Consider the following 18,763-nt stretch of genomic DNA (forward strand, 5'->3'; position numbering starts at 1 on the left):
CAGACCTCCAATCTCAAAATTTTTTTCTAGAGCTGGGGTGATGTTGATGGTTGATGTGGCATTGTATTGGACAATACACGGAAATCGGGATAGAGCATCATCCACTATCAAGAACATGGCTTTAAACATTGGCCTGGCAAAATCAATGTGTACCCACTCCCAAGGGCGAGCACACAGTGGCCAAGAAGCAGATGAATGTCATGGGGCTGACTGTGGCAGGATGGACATGTTTGGGTGAGTAGTTCAGTATCCAGGTTAATGCCCGGCCAGTAAGTGAATGTGTGAGCCAGGAGTTTAGTTTGGGATACACCCCAGTGACCTTGGTGCAATAGTTGCAGGACGTGCCGACATAAAGAATAAGGAATGACTACCTGTGGGTGTCCTTCATCAGAAATGAGTAGATTACTCCATCTGTCAAAATGAGCTGCGGTCGGTCATTAAAAAACTGATGGAATGCTGCGGAAGCCTTGGGAGGTTCGTCGTTCAGACCGTCCATGAAATATGTGACTCCAGACTTAGTTGCTACAGGTTGTATCTGCGACCTGGGAGATGATAATGGGAAAAGAATCTATGGTGGCTTCTGCTTCTTCATCAATGTGAAAAAACAAAATTTATTTTTTGTTGAACTCTGGATCAGATTCCCTAAAGAAGGTGGGAGAGGGCATCAACATTGGCATGCTCAGTGTTATTGTGGAAGTGAATCTCTTACTGGTAGCGTGCCAAAAATAAAGTTCAGTGCTGGAGGCAGTGAGCAGTCCTGTCTGGAATCTTCGCTGCTGGATTGAATAGAGAGATCAGCGGTTTGTGGTCTGTGATGAGGCAAAACTTTGTGCCATAAACAAAAACATGGAATTTCTTTAATGCAAAGATAATAGCCAGTGTTTCTTTTTCTAATTGAGAGTACCTGCATTGAGTGTCAATCAATGTTTTCAATGCACAGGCCAAAGGGTGCTCAGAGCCATTCACCCCTCTGTGTGCTAGGGCTGCTCAATCACCTATATCAGATGCGTCCATTGCGATAACTATCTGCTTTGTTGGATAAAAATATATGAGGCCTGGAGCCATCAACAGCTGGGATTTCAGCCTGAGGAAGTTGTGCTCACACGTTAGTGTCCACTGGAAAGGCACCCCTTTTCTGCATAACTGGGACAAGGGAGCGGTTTCTGTTGCTGCTGTGGGTAAGAACTTTCGGAGATACGATTTCTTCATCAGAAAGGAACGAAGTTGCTCAAGCATTGCTGGTCAGGGAAGTTTGATTATGGCTTCAACATGTTTATCCAGAGGACGAATGCCTGAGCTGGAAATGATGTGGCCGAGGTACTCAGTCTCAGGCTGGAAAAAACAACTTTTCTTTTCTGCATTCTAGACCAGCCTCCCTTAAGATGCTGAATAAAGATTTCAGGTTGCGAAGGTGTACCTCCATGGTTCTCCCTGTTAACAATGATGCCATCTAAGTAGTTAATCCACTTTGAGAACTAATTGTTCCAAAGACCATTGAAAATTGGCAGGGGCACTTGCTATAACAAACACTAGGCATTTCAAATGATAAAGCTCGTGCAGCATGTTAAGTGTAAGAATCTGTTGAGATTCTGCATTAAGGGGAAGTTGGAGATCTGCATCTGCTAGGTCTATGTCAGAGAAGATGTTTCCACCTTTTAATTGTGACAGTAACTCTTCTGGTTTTGGAGTAGGATGTATTTAAATCTCTGATTGGGCATTGACAGTTACTTCAGAATTGTCACACAGGCGGATCTTCCCCAAAGGCTTTTGTGCCATGACAAATGAGGCAGCCCATAGACTAGAAGGAATAGGTTTTAGAACTTCAGTTGGAGTTAGGTGATCAAATTCTTCCTTTATTTGATCTCTGAGAGCTAAAGGAATGGTGTGGGCTCGAAAGTACAGAGGCCATGCATTGCGTTTCAGCATGATGTGTGCCTCAAATCCGATTTCTGGGGTGAACATTTGATGACGTTCCCTGCTTTATCTCTTCGTTTGTTGTCCTCGGTGTCGACGTACTGGCTGAAAAATGGGGTGTGGAAGTGCAGTATTGTATACTGTTGTCTACTTTCACTTTTCACAAACCCCTATATAAGCATTTATGTGGCCAGTGCACTATTGTTTAACTTTTGATAAGCCTCATTAATAGGTTGCAGGCGAACATCCACATACAGCTACCATAGTTTACTATTGAACATCTACGAGCAGTACAAACCTAATCACAAAGTTCACAGTTCTTGAAGAATAGAAAGGTACATATGGAGCAGACACTGTCATTGTTTTTAACACACGGCCTAATTGTGTAACACTTATTTCACAGTTAAATTTAAGCATTGTTGTTGTTCTAATCAGCACATGTTGCTCATCTGAAACTCAGCTGTGGACTAACTGTCTCGTGACCAAAAATCGGGCCCTTATATATTCTCACAGTAATAGGTACTGAAACTACACATTGTTCGAAGTTAAATTTACAGAAATTATAATTAAAGCTTAACTCATTAAATTAACTGAATACATCGAAAACTTGGTTCTTTTTAACAGTTTCTTCTACTACAAGGGTGAATCCAAATTATTTGTTTAAATCATGAAATTAACATATATATAGTTATGCAAACAATACCTTTGAAAAACTGTTAAAGGTCCCGAGTTCGAGTCTCGGTTCGGCACACAGTTTTAATCTGCCAGGAAGTTTCATATCAGCACACACTCTGCTGCAGAGTGAAAATCTCATTCTAGAAACTGTTAATTACTTTGGAATTAATTAAGAGCTGGTTTTGCTAACCTGTTTTCAAATAGAGCCAAATAGATCCTTTAAGTATACAATTAGTTGTTCCTCCAAATGTTTATAATTATTATAGAATTTATATTTGTTTATAATTCAACAATAGAATTTAAGTTACGAAACAGTTACTGATTTCGCCCTTTCATGAAAGTATTAATTAGGAATAGTTGAAATAAATTAGAAAATAAATTACATACATAAAACTAAGCACAAAATTAGATCTGGTGTAATATTCTTTAAAACTGAGGACCAATCTTTCTCTTTCATGAAAATGTAAATTGTACTCATGTATGTTAATAGTAATTAGTCAAAAATGAAAAAACAAATTTAATGAGGCAGATGCCAAAACAAGAGGGGAGGTAAAAATATCCCAGCTTGCTTCGTCACAGTCAGGTCCTGGCGATGTGTCTCGAGGTCCATGTATGGAGCATCTGCGGATACCAAATTCAGAGAATCATTTATTGAAAATCCAAATTTCTGGAAAGAGTAAAGTCCAAACAAGTTCTCAGCAGAATCAGTGTTAACGACTAAGAAGATAATGTGGCGGGTGACATTATGATTTGTCGTCAGCTGTTCGGCTTGACCACTTACTGGGATGGTATGTTTATTATATGGCGTTAGACATCTCTTTGTTTCTTACAAGGGAGGAGCTCCAAGTTTCAAACAGGTATCAAAATTGAGAATGCTCATGGGTATGCTGGTGTCTACTTGTAATTGAACTGGCTTCTCTGCAATTTGCTCTTCTACAAAAAGTTTATTGGAGGTCTCTTTATGTTGTATAGTGGCTACCAGATTAACATCCATCTGTTGGGCAGGAAGCTGTATTGCCTGACAGGACTTACGTCATACAGAAACTAAATGGCCATTGGTAGAATAGTTTTGGCAATAGGCTGATCTGCCAGGACAGCCTTCACACTGATGTTTTTTGAAACAATCTGGACATGTTGACAATCGTTTCGGTACCCAAGACCTGTTTGACCGGCTCGAGCGGGGTGGGGGACATTGTTGATTAATGGTACGGTGTCTCGTCTGTACAGTTGCTACGTCCAAATTGCCTCTAGTGTGGTTATTGGCTGCTGGTTCGGATGTGTTTACATTAACAGCTATCATGTTGATTCATGACGTCCTTTGAAACTTTGTGCTCAGTCCAAAACTTTGTCTAACAACGGGTCTTTGAGTTGAAGTGTTTCGTGCTGGAAATCCCTGTTTGTAGTACCCCGGATGATCACGTCCCTGATCATATCTTCTACATATGACTCATTACTTTTAGGGGTAACAAAATGACATTTTCGTCCTAACACTTGCGACTCTGCAGGCCATTCTCTATGAGTTTAGTTTGGCTGTTTCTTGCACTGTTAAAATGCTACCTAAGAGGAAATAACATGGATATGCTGCTGGTAATATTTAAGCTCTGAAGGCTTAGATAATGGGTTACCAAGTGCCAAGTTGTGACATACTAAGCCTAGTGAATGTTGAAGTCCAAGTTCCAGCGTAGCATTCGGGTTCTAAGTCCAGAACACAGCTGAATCAACATTGAGTAGCAGGTCCACTGCAGTGTAGAACTTCTGAGTTGTGGAGTAGAAACATAGCATAATGAGAACTGGCTTGTAGATGTCGGGAGTGGTGTGAAATAAGGCTCCATAGTTAATGGAGCTGGCAGCTGGGGTCACTGTACTCGTATATTCTGGCCGGCCAATTGCTGAGTTTTATGGGTGGCTAATCACTGTGTTTTGAAGTGGGTATGCACGAAGATGGTCTGTGGTGTCAGCAGTGGTCAGTGCACGAAGAAGTGAGCCAATGATGCATTTCTTGGCCCCCGCTTAATGGAGGATGCCGCTGCTCGGTGTGGAGATTTAATAGCTGTGGATCCCACAGTTCCCTTTGTTTTACTTATGTTGACGTTCATCTTATCACCCCTATCCAAGACACTATCCATTTCATTCAACTGCTCATCCAAGTCCTTTGCCATATCCAACAGAATTACAGTATCATCATCAAATCGTAAAGTTTTTGTTTCCTCTCCCTGTACTTAAGTTACTTTTTAAATATCTCATGATTTCTTGATTTTTGTTTTCCTTTATTTCTTGGGAACACAATTTGCTCTCCCCGAGGTCAGTTGCTACCAGTCATTCCATTGTTCTTGACATACTTTTTGTTTGAATTTTGCAAAAGTAACACGTTAAATTGATTTGATCAGTAATACTCAACCTGCCTTCTTTGGTAGTGGGATTACGGAATTTTTATTAGAGTCCTAGGGTATTTCACTACGTTAACTGAAGCTTTTGATATTTCTTCGCCAACTCTTAACCAGACTATAACCTTTCAACCTAACCTATGCCTCAGGCTATGCTACAGATCAATATTTCATAACAACTAAGATTTCACATTCACATTTGGTGGTTCGCCAACTCACAACCAAATTGTCACCTTTCAACCTAACTGTACCTCAGGCTACGGTCTACCACTGCAACTTCTGTTTAAAAAATAATGTAAATAAAACAAAAAAGAAACATTGTCAGTATTTTGTTCTTTACCTTTTTTGCACATGGATTACGTCACAGGACATTGTATAAGGGGTGCTCAAAAATTAATGAGTCGGAGGCACAATTACAGAAACCAGTACCTGTATGTTAGAAGTACTGACCCTGGCTGATGAGACACTTGTCCCACTGTGACACAAGCCGTGAATGGTTCTCTCATAAAATTCCCGGGGCTGCAATGTTAACCAGTTCCACACCTATATCTGGACGTCGTCATCTGAAGTGAATTGTTTGCCCCTTCAGAGCCTTTTTAAGGGGGCCAAAAATGGCGTAGTAACAGGGAAGGAGGTCTGGACTATATAGAGGATGGCTGAGAACCTCCCATTTGAATTTCTGCAGGAGTGCCGCGACTGTGTTGGCCATACGAGGCTTTTCATTGCCATAAAGTAGAATGAACCCATGGGTGAAATTGCCGGTTTGTTTTGATTTGATCTCTTGGCGGAGGGTGGTTAAGGTTTATGAGTAATGGTGGATATTCACTCTTGTCCTGTGCTGCAGGAAGTGAATCAGCAGGGGGCCATCTTGGTCAAAGAACAACATCAGCATAACCTTTCCTGCACTCGTGTGGATGGCCTTGGCTTTTTTAGGTGGTGGTGACTCTGGATGCTTCCACTGGAGACTTTGTCATTTTGAGTCTGGTTCAAAGTGATTACACCGTGATTTATCTCCAGCCACCACTCGTGCCAGGAACGCATTCCCTTCCTGAGCATAGTGCTGCAGATGAGGAAGACAGTGGGCCATTCGACATGCTTCCTGTTGTGGTTGAAGACTGTGGGGCACCCATTGGGCACACACTTTGTGCATGTGCAGTTGTTCTTTCATGATGGTGTGAACACTTCCGATGCTCAGTCCGACCACAGTGGCTATGGTTTTCACTGTTCACTCAGCAGTCCTGAGTAATGAGTGCATCCACCTGCTGGATGACGTCATCGGTAATGCAGTGTGCTGCTCCAGACTGTGCATCATCAGCTAATGGCACCTGTCCTTCCCTGAAGCACTTGCGCCAAGCCTTGACCAATGCAAGGGATATGCAGTGTTTCCCGTACACTTGTGACATTCGTTGATGAATGTCCGTTCCTCCTACTCCTTCCGCTGTCAGAAAACGAACAACACCTCTTTGCTCTTCTGTTGATGCCTTCATGTCACCGTTTGCAATGTGACTGGCAGCATTGAACAATTGATGCTTGCCGCTGCTAGCTCTTTATACTCATGTGACATGCACACGTGCCCTCTAGCGACGGGCTGTGAACTTCCACGCTCTGGTCGGAACCACACCTCGTCACACCTGCCATGATATTATCCTCCTGTCATCGGTTTGTACATTCCAGATTCCAGCTCGTTTCTTTTTGAACACCCCTTATAGTACAAAGCTGACATCTTGTATCAGTAGTTCCAGCTGACCCATTTTGCCTGGCTGATATATCTTGCACAGCAGGTAGAATAATAATGTCATGGTTGGGTCTACTAACGACATTAATTATTCTGATGGAATGTCATCTACCTTAGGTGCTTTGTTTCATCTTACTAGGGAATGGTCCAGTCTGACAAGTCGAAACCTACCATGAAATTTTTCGTGCAGGTAGAATACGCCGAAAGCAATGCACTTGCAATAATTTAACTACTAAGGCTGACTGCATGTAGTTTTTTAAAAAAATGTTGAAGTTAATAATTTTTTCCGCACGAAGAACCACTTACTATAGCGGTTTGTATAGACCTCTCTGCCTAGTGCTCAAATCAGCGAATAAGCAGATGCAGCCGTAACAAGTTGACATATTGCCACACAGCATGAAGTCCAGAGTGAACACATGTTAATTTTTAACATTTCAATCACACCAAAAATGCGTCAATTCATTAATTTTTTGAATAATTTGCAGTTCATATCAACAACTAAACTGTTCCAGATATAATTGTCACACAAGCAACTGCCAGAGGAAAGAAAATCAAGACAGTGTCTGCTGTTACATTACAAATGACTTCCACCAGTCTGAACTTTAATTTGTTGACATTAAATATTTTTAACAATTCCTGTAGCACCATTCTTATGATGGTTTTTGAATAATGTATATTTTGCTAATATATTTTGCTAACGATGCAACAGTTCATTGTTTATTAGAAATGTTTATAACATGTTTGTTGTTGTTGTTACAAAAATGCAAAGGTCTATTGGGTGATGAAAACAAACATTTTCCTTACACCCAGACATTCCCAATAAAAGAAAAGTTAATGCAGTCAGGCACTTCACAGTAATTACTAGTTTTATTTGAACAGGACTGGAATGGAGTAAGAAATGGTCATGGCCATTGTTCTGCATATTATACTGTGTACCAGGCATCCTTTAACAAATTCGTAAAATGTGGTGATGCAAACTGACAATGCAGGATGACTGAGGTCTAAGAATATTGTTCTGCTGATAAATCTGAAATGACAAAAAAACTATAAAAAATCTGAAAAATGCTTTACACTGTCGAAAAAATTTTTTGTCAAGAGACTGAATTACACTCTTACTTCTGGGTGAATCTGAATTATGTTAACAGCTTTTTGTGGTCTGTGAAAGATGGAGTTATTTTCACAAACAGGCCAAGACTACAGCGAAGCAATGAATTATTCTCTGCAGATGGTAAGAAGTAGTTTTCATTTTCCAGACTTTTGCTGGTAAACAGTCCTCTGTTTTTAATTTTTGGTCCCAGTTTGTCTTGATGTTGGTGAAAACAGAGAGAAAGTTGTGGAAACAGTAATTACCGATAATTATCACTGGCATTGTTGTATACAAATGTGTCATGGCATTTATTGACTGCACAAGTGACTCTTGTCTTTTTTTTGTTTAAAATGATAAAGTGTGGTTTGAATGAGGCCTGACTGACTGGCTGTGTGTGCAGCTTTTAGGGGATAACAATAAGCTTCCTCTTCATGTCAGTGACGAGTTTCTCTATAGTATGTATTACCTATTAATGATATCTTCTCTACAAATTTACTTGAAGTAAACTTCCTCATTTTGTGATTTCCATTTCCTGAATCTGTTTAACCAGGTTGAAGAAGCCTGGAAATCAGTAACATTCATCTCACTTGCAGTTCAGAGTGCCAAGTCTCATAGATCTTGGTAACAGTGCATTGACTCTCATAAGCAGTTCTAAATCTTCCAAATTGTTTTTCTTTCATGCTTTTGCAAGTTCCATTTTGGCGCATTTTTGAAACTAGCTTTGCAGACAACTGAAGTTGAAGTGTTTTCTCCTTCTTTTGTTTAACCAAAAAAGTTAAAGCCTTTTTTTTGTGTCACTGGAGGCTATTATGAAACATGTTTTCTTTGGGCTCTGAAGGTACTCTATTTTTGTTGTTGGCCTTTGTAATGCAACAATTATCATTCAAATCACAATTCATGGAATTGCCAGAGTTATTTCATGTGCCTTCTATGTTTCCATAGTTTCTAACTAAATGCTGATATCATTGGAATGAACGTCCAAGAAATTAACTAATAAATAACACATATGTAGGTCTTCTGAAGAAGTAGATGGTTACATTTGCATACCACATTATTGGTATTTTATCTTTGCAAAGTTGAAAATATTTATTGGACTCCACATTATTGTGAAACTCTTGAACCTGGACATAGACAGATGCTATTAGCAAGTGTATGCCATGAAATCACAAAGAAATTTAATTCAGTTTTATCTCTATTGTTAACACACAGTGAAATCACAAAGGTAACTGCTCATTATTATGGATATTAAATGGGTTGCAAATTTAAGTGAATAGTAACTGTGAACAATTAGGTCAGAGAAACTATGAACAGAAACTTAAATTTGCTTTACAAGTTAAGATTGTGTCATGCCGTATTATCTATTTACTTCTGTACCATCAATCGAGGATATGTGCCCGATGTGTTGTGCATGCGCTGTCTGCTACAGCTACAGCATTAGTGTAAAAATTCTCCAACTGTTGATGAGTTAGAAATTCGGCCAATATCAACAGTTTTTTTGACCCTTTCTGACATGAATTTTTTCTGGAGATGAAAAATTTTAATTATGATTTGATGGTCTTAATTGATTGTTTAAAATGATTTTCGAAGGAAGATTTACAGGAATATTTTCATCCATTTTCAAAATAAACATTGTACATTCAGGTTCATTTTATTGACAAAAATAATTAATTTTGAAATATTCACTGCATGCAAAATAACAATAATATCATTCGGTTATACAGTGGAATATAATTAACGAACAACCTCTGTCTATTCTGGCTGTCCCAAGCAACAGCACACTGCTACATTCACATGTTGATAATTTTATAGTGGTATTGGGCAGGGACAGCCTTGCACATGATGAAAAGATTGAACAGCCATAATGTGTACATAAGGTTTCCATTGTGGAAAAAGTTTCTGTTGCAGCTAAGAGACACTAAAAATTGTTGCCAGTTGATCTGAAAGGGTTAAAAAATACTTGCAGTGTGTCTCAGCAACAAGAATTTTGTTATTGGGTTTCTTTCACAGTGTTCTTTCTGTATAAAAGAATTCAAGGCAGGTTTCAAAATGTCGAATTGGACGATTCCCTTATTAGGGCTTTCAGTGCATTGCAAAATTTTTCTTACAGGTGTGCATTCCCTACATCATCTCCATTCACTCCCTCTCCTTTATATAATATTGTCTTCAAATTTGTCATTTATGTAGTGATTCTGTGTGTTCCTTCCATCTTTCAACCTCTTCTCCTTTGCTTAGAGCTGGCTTGCCGTGCGAGTTCTTTTATGTTCATAAAAATGCTTCTTTTTTCCAAAGTCTTACTTTATTTGCCTATAAATGGGATCTGTATTATCCCTGAGTTTGGCATGCATCTACAGCTTTGCATTTCTCTGTTAGCCATTCCTGCTATTGACATGTTGTACTTGCTATCAGTCTAATTTTTTAATTGGATAGATAAAAAATCTACTCACCATGCGACTTCAGAACACACACATAAAAGAAGGTTATAATTAGGCAAGCTTTTGGAGCCAGTGGCTCTTCCTTCAGGCAGAATAGTTAAAGGCGAAGGAAGAGGGGTGAAGGAAGAAAATTGCAGAGGTCTAGGAAAAGGGGTAGATTTCAGAAAAGTCATCCAGAAATCTACTCCTTTTCCTAGACCTCTGCAGTCCTTTTCCTTCACCCCTCTTCATTTCCCTTTAACGCTTCTGCCTGAAGAAGGAGCCACTGGCTCTGAAAGCTCACCTAATTATAACATTCGTTTATGTATGCCTTCTGCCGCCATGTGGTGAGTATATTTTTTATCTATCCAATTACATCATATTCTCAAAAATGGATTGTTTTCATTGTTGTATTTTTTTTTTACGTGTGTATTCCCTATTCCTGTTTCATTTACTCCTCTTTACTTTTCTGCACATGTATTATGTCACGCACCACAACATTAGTAGATTTTGATACGAAGCCAACATTTTGTGTCAGTCTGATGACAAAAAGAGAATTCTAGATTTTCTTCAAAAAGTATAATGTATAGGACATACAGATAGTGCTTGGTTTTCAGAGTGGAGTACAGTAAATAATTGCAATACCTACAGGCAGTGATGAGAGAACACCAGATTACATAAGAATGTCAAACTGCTGACCTTGTCCAAATCTTAATCAAACATCTCATCGCTGTCTTTCTCTGAAATATGTGTTGTGGCCAGTCTCAGTTATTTCCACCTTTTCAGACACAGTTGTATTTGTGGTTAAGACATTTACAACTGTATCAGACACTGATATAATTGAACTCTCAGTTAATGGGTTTTGAGTTCAAAAGGTCACTTGGTTTGCAGGTTGGTTTATTATATTTGTCACAATAGTAACTGCTTTGCTGGGAAAACAACAAATAGCTATCAAGTGACAGCTATATACACGTGCATCATGCTGCCCTTATCTGTATGCCAGCAAAATGTCAGATTACCAGATGTATTCAACCAGTGATTACAGAGACATTAGTGTACTTCGAAAGTGACTCTAGCAATACTCAGCAATGAGGTACGTAGCTATTTTGATCTAGTACTGTTGTTGGTTATTTGAAACTTTCAGTTAATTATTTCCTAGCTAATGATAGTGTTTTATGGTTGTATATTCGAACAAAAAATATTAATTCTGGCTCTGAAAAAATTAATAGAGCATCAGAGAATTCTCGTTAAAGATAAAAAGCACAGCCTGAAGAATTAATTATACTTATGTGTGATAGTCATAGCCAGTAATGTACATTATATGTACTATGTATATGATGTGGTGGATAACATAAAAAGCTCCATGAAGCTCTTCAGAAATGATGCTATTACATGTAGGACTTTTGCAATGCCAGAAAACTCTAGTAAGGTGCAAGAAGATCTACAGAGGATTAACACAGGAATAGACAGTTGGCTGTCAACATAAATATATTCATCACTATATCAAAAGCAAGTTATCATCTTCTGCTGAACACAACCCTCTTCTGCTCTGCTGCTGAACACAATCCTCATCTGCACTTCTGTATATATTACAATCTTCATCTTCTTGCATCCAAGTTTGTCTAGCCTGTTTCTTTATGCTGTCACTCCATCATCTGTTAGATCTCCCATTGCTTGTTTCTTACCATAAGGAGTTCAACACAGCATCTCCTTACTCCATCTCCCATTATTTTGTCTCTGTGCCCAGCCTGTCTTCATTTGTCACTATCACATTGTCCAACTTATACAGGAACTGACATACATTATATGGTCAGCCCTTCTTCTCCAACACACCATACAATAGAAGAGACTATTAGCATTCTTAATGAATGAATATCGCCTGATATATGTATACAGATGTGGTTATGTTTGTAGTCATCCTGTATCACCTGGCGTGTGAAGTATTATGAAAACACAGTAATATTGACAATGAAAGCCACCCTCTCTCTGATAACAATGTACACCTTTAATGTGTACTGCTTCAAGCACCATGCAGTTTCAGCCAAACTGTTGGCTGCGATATGTGAGTAACACAATAGTTTTTTGGTTACGTCCAAAATTGTAAGTTCCATCATTATATTAACATTCTGCATAAGAACCACATCTTCAAGAATTTTCGTATACACTAAAACAACTGACGGCACAGTTTATTTCAGGTTGTGGAGGTTCACAGAACTGCCAGTGGCAACCTAGGACACACCAACCCGTACCTACATGTCAAATCGCACTATCATTCAACTCAAAAGTGTTCTGTTCTACACACTGGCCACCTGAGGCTATCACATCAGCAATGCAAACAGTAATAAGCATGTTCTGAGCTGATAGATATGACAGAAAAAGAAAAACAAGAAGAACTGCAAAGTTCAACATGAAGCTAAACAAACAAAATTGAGAAATGTCAAAGGGATCAGTAATCAAATAGGCAAGGTGTTTCACTGAAGAGGCTTCAAACCTGTTTTCCGAGGGGCCTGTTTACTGGATACATTGAGAGTCAGTGCTATATACATTGGGAAAACTGGAAGGCCCACATAGCAAAACATAAGCATTCTGTTCATTTTGGGCAACATGACCGATCAACATTGAAGAATTAAACTGGGATTTTGAATGGCCTATAGTTTCCTGAAGTCAGAAATTGAGAGACAGCCATTTTTGTGCTTGCACAAAATAAGAGAGGCACTTGAAATCCCAGTGCAGCTTAACAATCCCTACCGAGAGAACAGCTGCTGATTTCCAACCATCCTTTTACCATGTTCCTTGTGCAATTGTATGTCAGTGGCTTCACTGACACTGTTGTGACCAACTAAATGGACAGAACATGCTGAACTGGTTTTGGTTTTCTATATGTAAAAGCAGGAAAACAGGCCCCACAAGCTTGTCATTGATTTGCGGTGACTGCCAATTACTAGTAAGCCACCTGCCTCACAAATGGATTGCTGTCTTTCCTAACACCAACCACTAGTATTTTATGGCCAATAAAGTCTAAGAAATTTGATGGTTGTGGTCTTATGACATAGTTAGAAAAGAAATGTATTGAAGTGCCCACTCCCCAGCTAAGCCATTCTATTCCCGAGAAGGACTGCTGCAACACAACAAAGTCTTCTGATGTTTTGGTATTTTAGCATTTTAAATACTTTATAAAATGACTTAGCAGAAGGATTTTAATCACAGTTGCTATCACATACTCAAATCCTGTTATTTCTCTTATCTTTTCTTTGTATGTATCCAACAAGCATCTTTCCATTGTTCGATGAGCAGCCCTAAATTTTTGAACTGTTTTTGCATGTTTCGTTTCCGTAACCTAGTACTGGTTGAATGAACCTCAAACCACTTTTATCCAACTGTCTTTTTATTTTTTAAGTCTCTGTCCATTTGTTACTTTCCTCCCTCTAGTAGTGAAATTCTGGATCCATAGCAAACAAAATAATGTCATCTGCAAGTTGAAGGTGGTTCAGATAACTTTGTTTTTGCATTTTGTCCTTTCTTCCAGTTTAAGATTCAAAGAACTGTTCCAAGGCCATGGAAAATAGGAATCACCTTGGCTAACTTCATTCTCAGTTCTGAACCCCCCCCCCCCGCTCTCTCTCTCTCTCTCTCTCTCTCTCTCTCTCTCTCCTGAAGTAATTGAATGAAAGGTACAGCTTTGTTGTACATATTTTTCTACAAATTGACGTAGATATAGTCTATTTCATGATTCTTGAATATTGCCAGCACGAGTTTTATTATGATAATGAAACACTTTGCCCTATTCTGTAATTTCCAAAGAAAATAGTAACAAACAATTGTTGTTCCTTTGTTGAGGACCTGTAGGTGGGCCATTGTGCTATACCCACTTCAAAAGCCATCTTATACATTTCTCCTTGTAAATTCTAGAGGATTAGTAAGGATTTTTGAAAAAATCTTGTATACCACTGACAAAAAGCAAATGGGCTCAACACCCTCAAACCTTCCCTGCTCCCTTTCATGTGGATTGCAAGTACAACATCGTTCCCACCGTGTGCTATACTTTGTATAACTTTGCTAGTTTTGTTTTCACCATCTCTCTCCCTGCTTTAATTATTGTTACTGTTAACCCATGACCCCCAGCGGCATTCCTTCTTTTAATTTGTTTCCCTCCTCCTTCTAGTAAAACAATTGGAATGCACCCTTTCTCACAGCTTGTTGTCAACGTGTCCATTTTCTTAAGTGCGCTAAAACGATTTTTGAAGAAATCCTGAAATACCTCTAATGTGGTCTTCCAATTTGCCATCACAACACGTTCTAACCAATATAAAACAATGGAAAATTCAGGATGGAATGTATCAGTGTTATGAAAAGGATAGTTTCTACTTACCACATAATGGAGATGCTGAGTCGCAGATGGACACAACAAACAGACTGTCAGAAACTGTGTGTGTGTGTGTGTGTGTGTGTGTGTGTGTGTGTGTGTGTGTTTCCAACACAGGGTGAGTAGCAACTATCCTTTTCATAATATTGTTAAATTCCATCCTAACTAATATAATATGATGTCTACCCAGCGTGTTAGTTTTGTTTTCTTCATATTTGAGTTATTCTCAGCTGTCTCCTTATTATCTTCTCATTGTACAGTGACATCATCTGATAAACAGTGCTCTTAGTTTATTCTATCTGACTTATGCTGTAATTTAATTTTACTTCTTTTCTCTCCTCCTTCAATATTCTTGTGGCTTCTGAAATTTTGTTTTGTTTCCTGTCTTCACTTCAGCAACATGTTTTTTTTTCTCAGTATATTATTTATTAAAGTATTATTTCTCGTACATAAGTCCCTTCATTCTTGAACACTGTAAGCTTTTCTGTTAGTTTTAACTGGTAGTCTTGTTACATGATTTTTTTAGTAATTAAACTGGCTTTGCACTTAACAAATTTATTATTATTATTATTATTATTATTATTACCGTTGGTGAATGATGCAACCAGCTGGTCATTAACAAACTTCCAGCATGCTGGAGTAGCCTGGGCCAGCAGCTTCTGTTAATCAGTAGAACAAAAAACCAGTCCAAGTTGCAAATTTTTACTTTTTATTCATTCAATGACTAGTTTCGAATGAAGACCCATTTTCAAATCATCTTAACAAAGCCGAAAATGGCATTTCCAAGGGTATAGAAAATGGGCAATGAACACTTACAGTGCTCTGTTATATGTATGCACTGTAAATGTTCATCGCACTTTTTCGACATCTTTGGAAATGCAATTTTCGGCTTTGTTATCATGACTTGAAAATGGGTCTCGGCCCAAAACTAGTAACTGAATGAATAAAAAGTGAAAATTTACATTGTGGACTGGTTTTTTCACTAACCATCATTAATGGCCGTGGTATTCACAAATTCCAACATGGATAAAATAATAATAATAATAATAATAATAATAATAATAATTGCTTCAACTCCTTACGTGGAGCAAAGGGCTGCAACAAAGGATCACCCTCTTGTTCTGTCTTCTGCTAGTATTTTCACTTCTTCCCATCCTATTCCCCACTGTTGACGTTCCTATTCAGCTGATGGTCTCCATGTCATTCTGGGCCTGCCTTGTCTCTGTCATCCCTGTGGGATCCAATAAAGTACTTCCTTTGCAATATGTTCATTTGATTTCTGGAGTGTATGTCCTAGCCATCGCCACTTCCTGGTACTTATGCAACTCAGTTGGCTTCTGGTTGGTTCTTTCCAGAGTGTTTAGTTAGAGATGACGTTTGGCCACTGTACCTCCAGGATGGTCCTCAGACATCTGTTGTTGAATGTCTGCTGCTTATGTAGTAGCTGCTTTATCACTTTCCGTGTTTCACATCCACATAGAATCACAGATTTTACATTTTACAAATATCCACAATTTGTTCCTCAATGTTATTTCCTTTGATCACCAGATGGAGCGGAGAGTTGTAAAAGTGCCTTTGGCTTTGTTGATGCAGCTATTAATTTCCTCTGATGCACCACCATATGGTGTAATTATGCTTCCAAGGTAGCAAAACTTATCCACACTTTCGATTACCTGGCTCCCAAGCCTAAGCTCTGTGATGTTATCATTTGGCAGCATGTCTTTTGTTTTCTTGGGCATTAATTTTCAAACTGACATCCTTTGTTGAAGACTTCAGATCTTTTGGTTTCTCTTTCATGTTGTTGAGGCTGTGGGATATGAGGCAAAAGTCAACTGCAAAATCTAGGTTTTCTGTGTGTGTTCCATTGCTCCATTTTATTCCTCTCACTTTATCCATTGCTTGCATCATTATGACATTCAGTCCCATAGGGTCAGTGAGAGCATATGGCCGTGCTTAAACTCCTGGTTTCACTGTCATTGGATTTGAAAGCGTACATTGATTTTTAACCTGAGACGTGTAATTTTCAAACAAGCACTTGACAAGAGCATTTATTTTCCTGGGAATTCCAAATTTTGCAGCAAGCCCCATATTTTTGTTCTAATTATACTGTTGAAGGGCTTTTCAAAGTCTACAAACAGCATGTGAAGTGGTGAGTGGTATTCATATGAATGATCTGCTATTATTCTCTAGGTGTTTATCTGGTCAATGCAAGTGACATTCCCTAATTCCTTCTTGTTCTCTTCTTATTTTCTTGTCTACACACGCTTTTATCCTATTTGGGATTATTCATGAGAGGATCTTGCTTGAGATTGACAGCAGGGTGATGCCTCTATGATTGTCACAAAATGATAGGTCTCCTTTCATGGGGAGCTTGATGATCATGCCTCTGTTCCAATCATTTGATACTTTTTCATTCACCCATATGCCTGTCAGGAGTGGATGTAAAATTTTTGCTGTTATAGAGGAATTTACTTTCAGTAACTCTGGAGTGGAGATGTCCAGCCCTGAGTTTTTCCATTTTTTATTTGTTGGGCTGCTTTAGTGATATCTTCTTCAGATGATGACTCTACATAGTTGACATATCTTGTGGGAGTCCTTCCCCATCCACATTCTGCTGAGTTACAGTGTCCTCTGTAGTTTAACAGTTCAGAACTTTCTCAAGATAATGTTTCCACCTCTGCACTTGATCTTCTCGATTTGTAAGTAGTTTTCCTTGCTTCTGTTTGATTGGCATATCACCCCAAAATTTCCTATTCTTGGGTTGTTGTATAGGGTCTTGCTATCACCTCTGTTAGCTGCTGCCTCCGCCTTAGCTGTGAGATTATTGATGAAAGTTCTCTTATGTTTTCTGAAACCCTTCTTCACCATCCTATTTAGTGTGCATGGTTGCTGTTGGATTTCTTCTTTTACTTCCCTTGCCTGTGCACAATTTTGCCAGAGTTTTGCCTTCCTCCTCTGCTGTATTGCATCCCAAGTATGGTCAGAGAACCATCTTGTCTGCCGTGGCCCTTTGTTCCAAGAATTTCCTCAGCATTCTGTGTGTAGGTCATTTTCACTGCATCCCATTGACCATCAATGTCATTCTCTTCGATTCCTCTGCTAAGTACTTCAAAACGATATCTCGGTTGGGTCAAGGACTCCTCTTGGGCTTGCGTATTGTCCAATTGTCCAACTTTCCAAAATTAAATCTGATCCCCTTCTGCCTGCTTCTGTGTGCAGTTATTTTTAGATGGACTTGTTACAAACATCTGCTCTTCTTTTGTTCCTCACATCTAGTAGCGATCTTCGCCAGGTCCTGCTAATTGCAAAGTGGTCTATCTGGTTCTCTGTTTTGCCATCTGGTGAAACTCACAACACTTTATGACACTGTTTATGGGGGTAAGTGGAACCTCCAGTGATCAGGTTAGGCATGGTGCACAAGTCTGTGAGACGTTCTCCATTGTCATTTTGGATGCCCAACCCATGTTGCCCAATAATCTACTCTACCCCACAGTCGTCATTCCCAATTTTTGCCTTAAGATAACTTATCAGCAGGAGGATATATCTTTTCCAACACTTTTGTAGCATTTCTTGGAGATTGCTGTAAAACTTGCCTTTCTCTTCGTCCTCGGACATTTCTGTTGGTGCATAATATTGTACAATGGTCACTGGTCTTACCTTCATTGCAAAGCGAGTGACTATCATTATCTCTGTAATTGGGTACCACTCTATTGAAGACTGCTTTGACTCTCCAGTCTAATATCAGTGCCACTCCTTCACTATGGATTTCATCTTTTCTTCTAGAATAAAGGAGGATGTTCCTTTCCTTTGTTCTTTTTTCTCCAAATCCAGTTATTCTTGTTTCACTTAATCGTAAAATTTCTAATCTGTGTCATTCCATTTCTTGTACCACTTCCATTTGTTTCCGTGTTTGCTACATTGTTCTCAAGTTCCTGAATCGTGATCGTGTCACCTTTTTCATTGCCAAGGTTGTTATCTTTAAATCTGGCTGATAATTGGTATTCTCTGTTGCAGTTTCTGTTATATACTGGTTTCAGATTTAAATTTAATTCCAATTAATTTAGTGCCCAGTTTAATTTTGTTTCTTACTAACCTGTGGTTACCTGATATCCTGATCTGCTTTTTGACTGACACATTGTATACAGTTTATTTTCAGCACATAATTGGTCTTAATTTCTAGTTATGTTGGCCATT

General features: G+C 38.8%; 1 protein-coding gene across 5 annotated transcripts in view; it reads left to right on the forward strand.

Annotated features, from left to right (window-relative positions):
- Window positions 1-18,763, forward strand: part of LOC126263580 (nucleolar transcription factor 1-A-like) — a 205,838-nt gene that overhangs the window by 25,071 nt on the left and 162,004 nt on the right. For 3 of the 5 annotated variants that reach the window (XM_049960686.1, XM_049960676.1, XM_049960684.1), the window contains one exon: window positions 11,098-11,299. The exons of the other annotated variants lie outside the window; for them this stretch is intronic. In XM_049960686.1, coding sequence (XP_049816643.1) covers window positions 11,295-11,299 — 5 coding nt within the window. In that variant the 5' untranslated portion in view covers window positions 11,098-11,294. The remainder of the gene's footprint in view (window positions 1-11,097; window positions 11,300-18,763) is intronic. 5 annotated transcript variants of the gene reach the window in all.

The sequence above is a fragment of the Schistocerca nitens genome, chromosome 1, assembly GCF_023898315.1.
Source record: "Schistocerca nitens isolate TAMUIC-IGC-003100 chromosome 1, iqSchNite1.1, whole genome shotgun sequence".
Lineage (NCBI taxonomy): Eukaryota > Metazoa > Arthropoda > Insecta > Orthoptera > Acrididae > Schistocerca > Schistocerca nitens.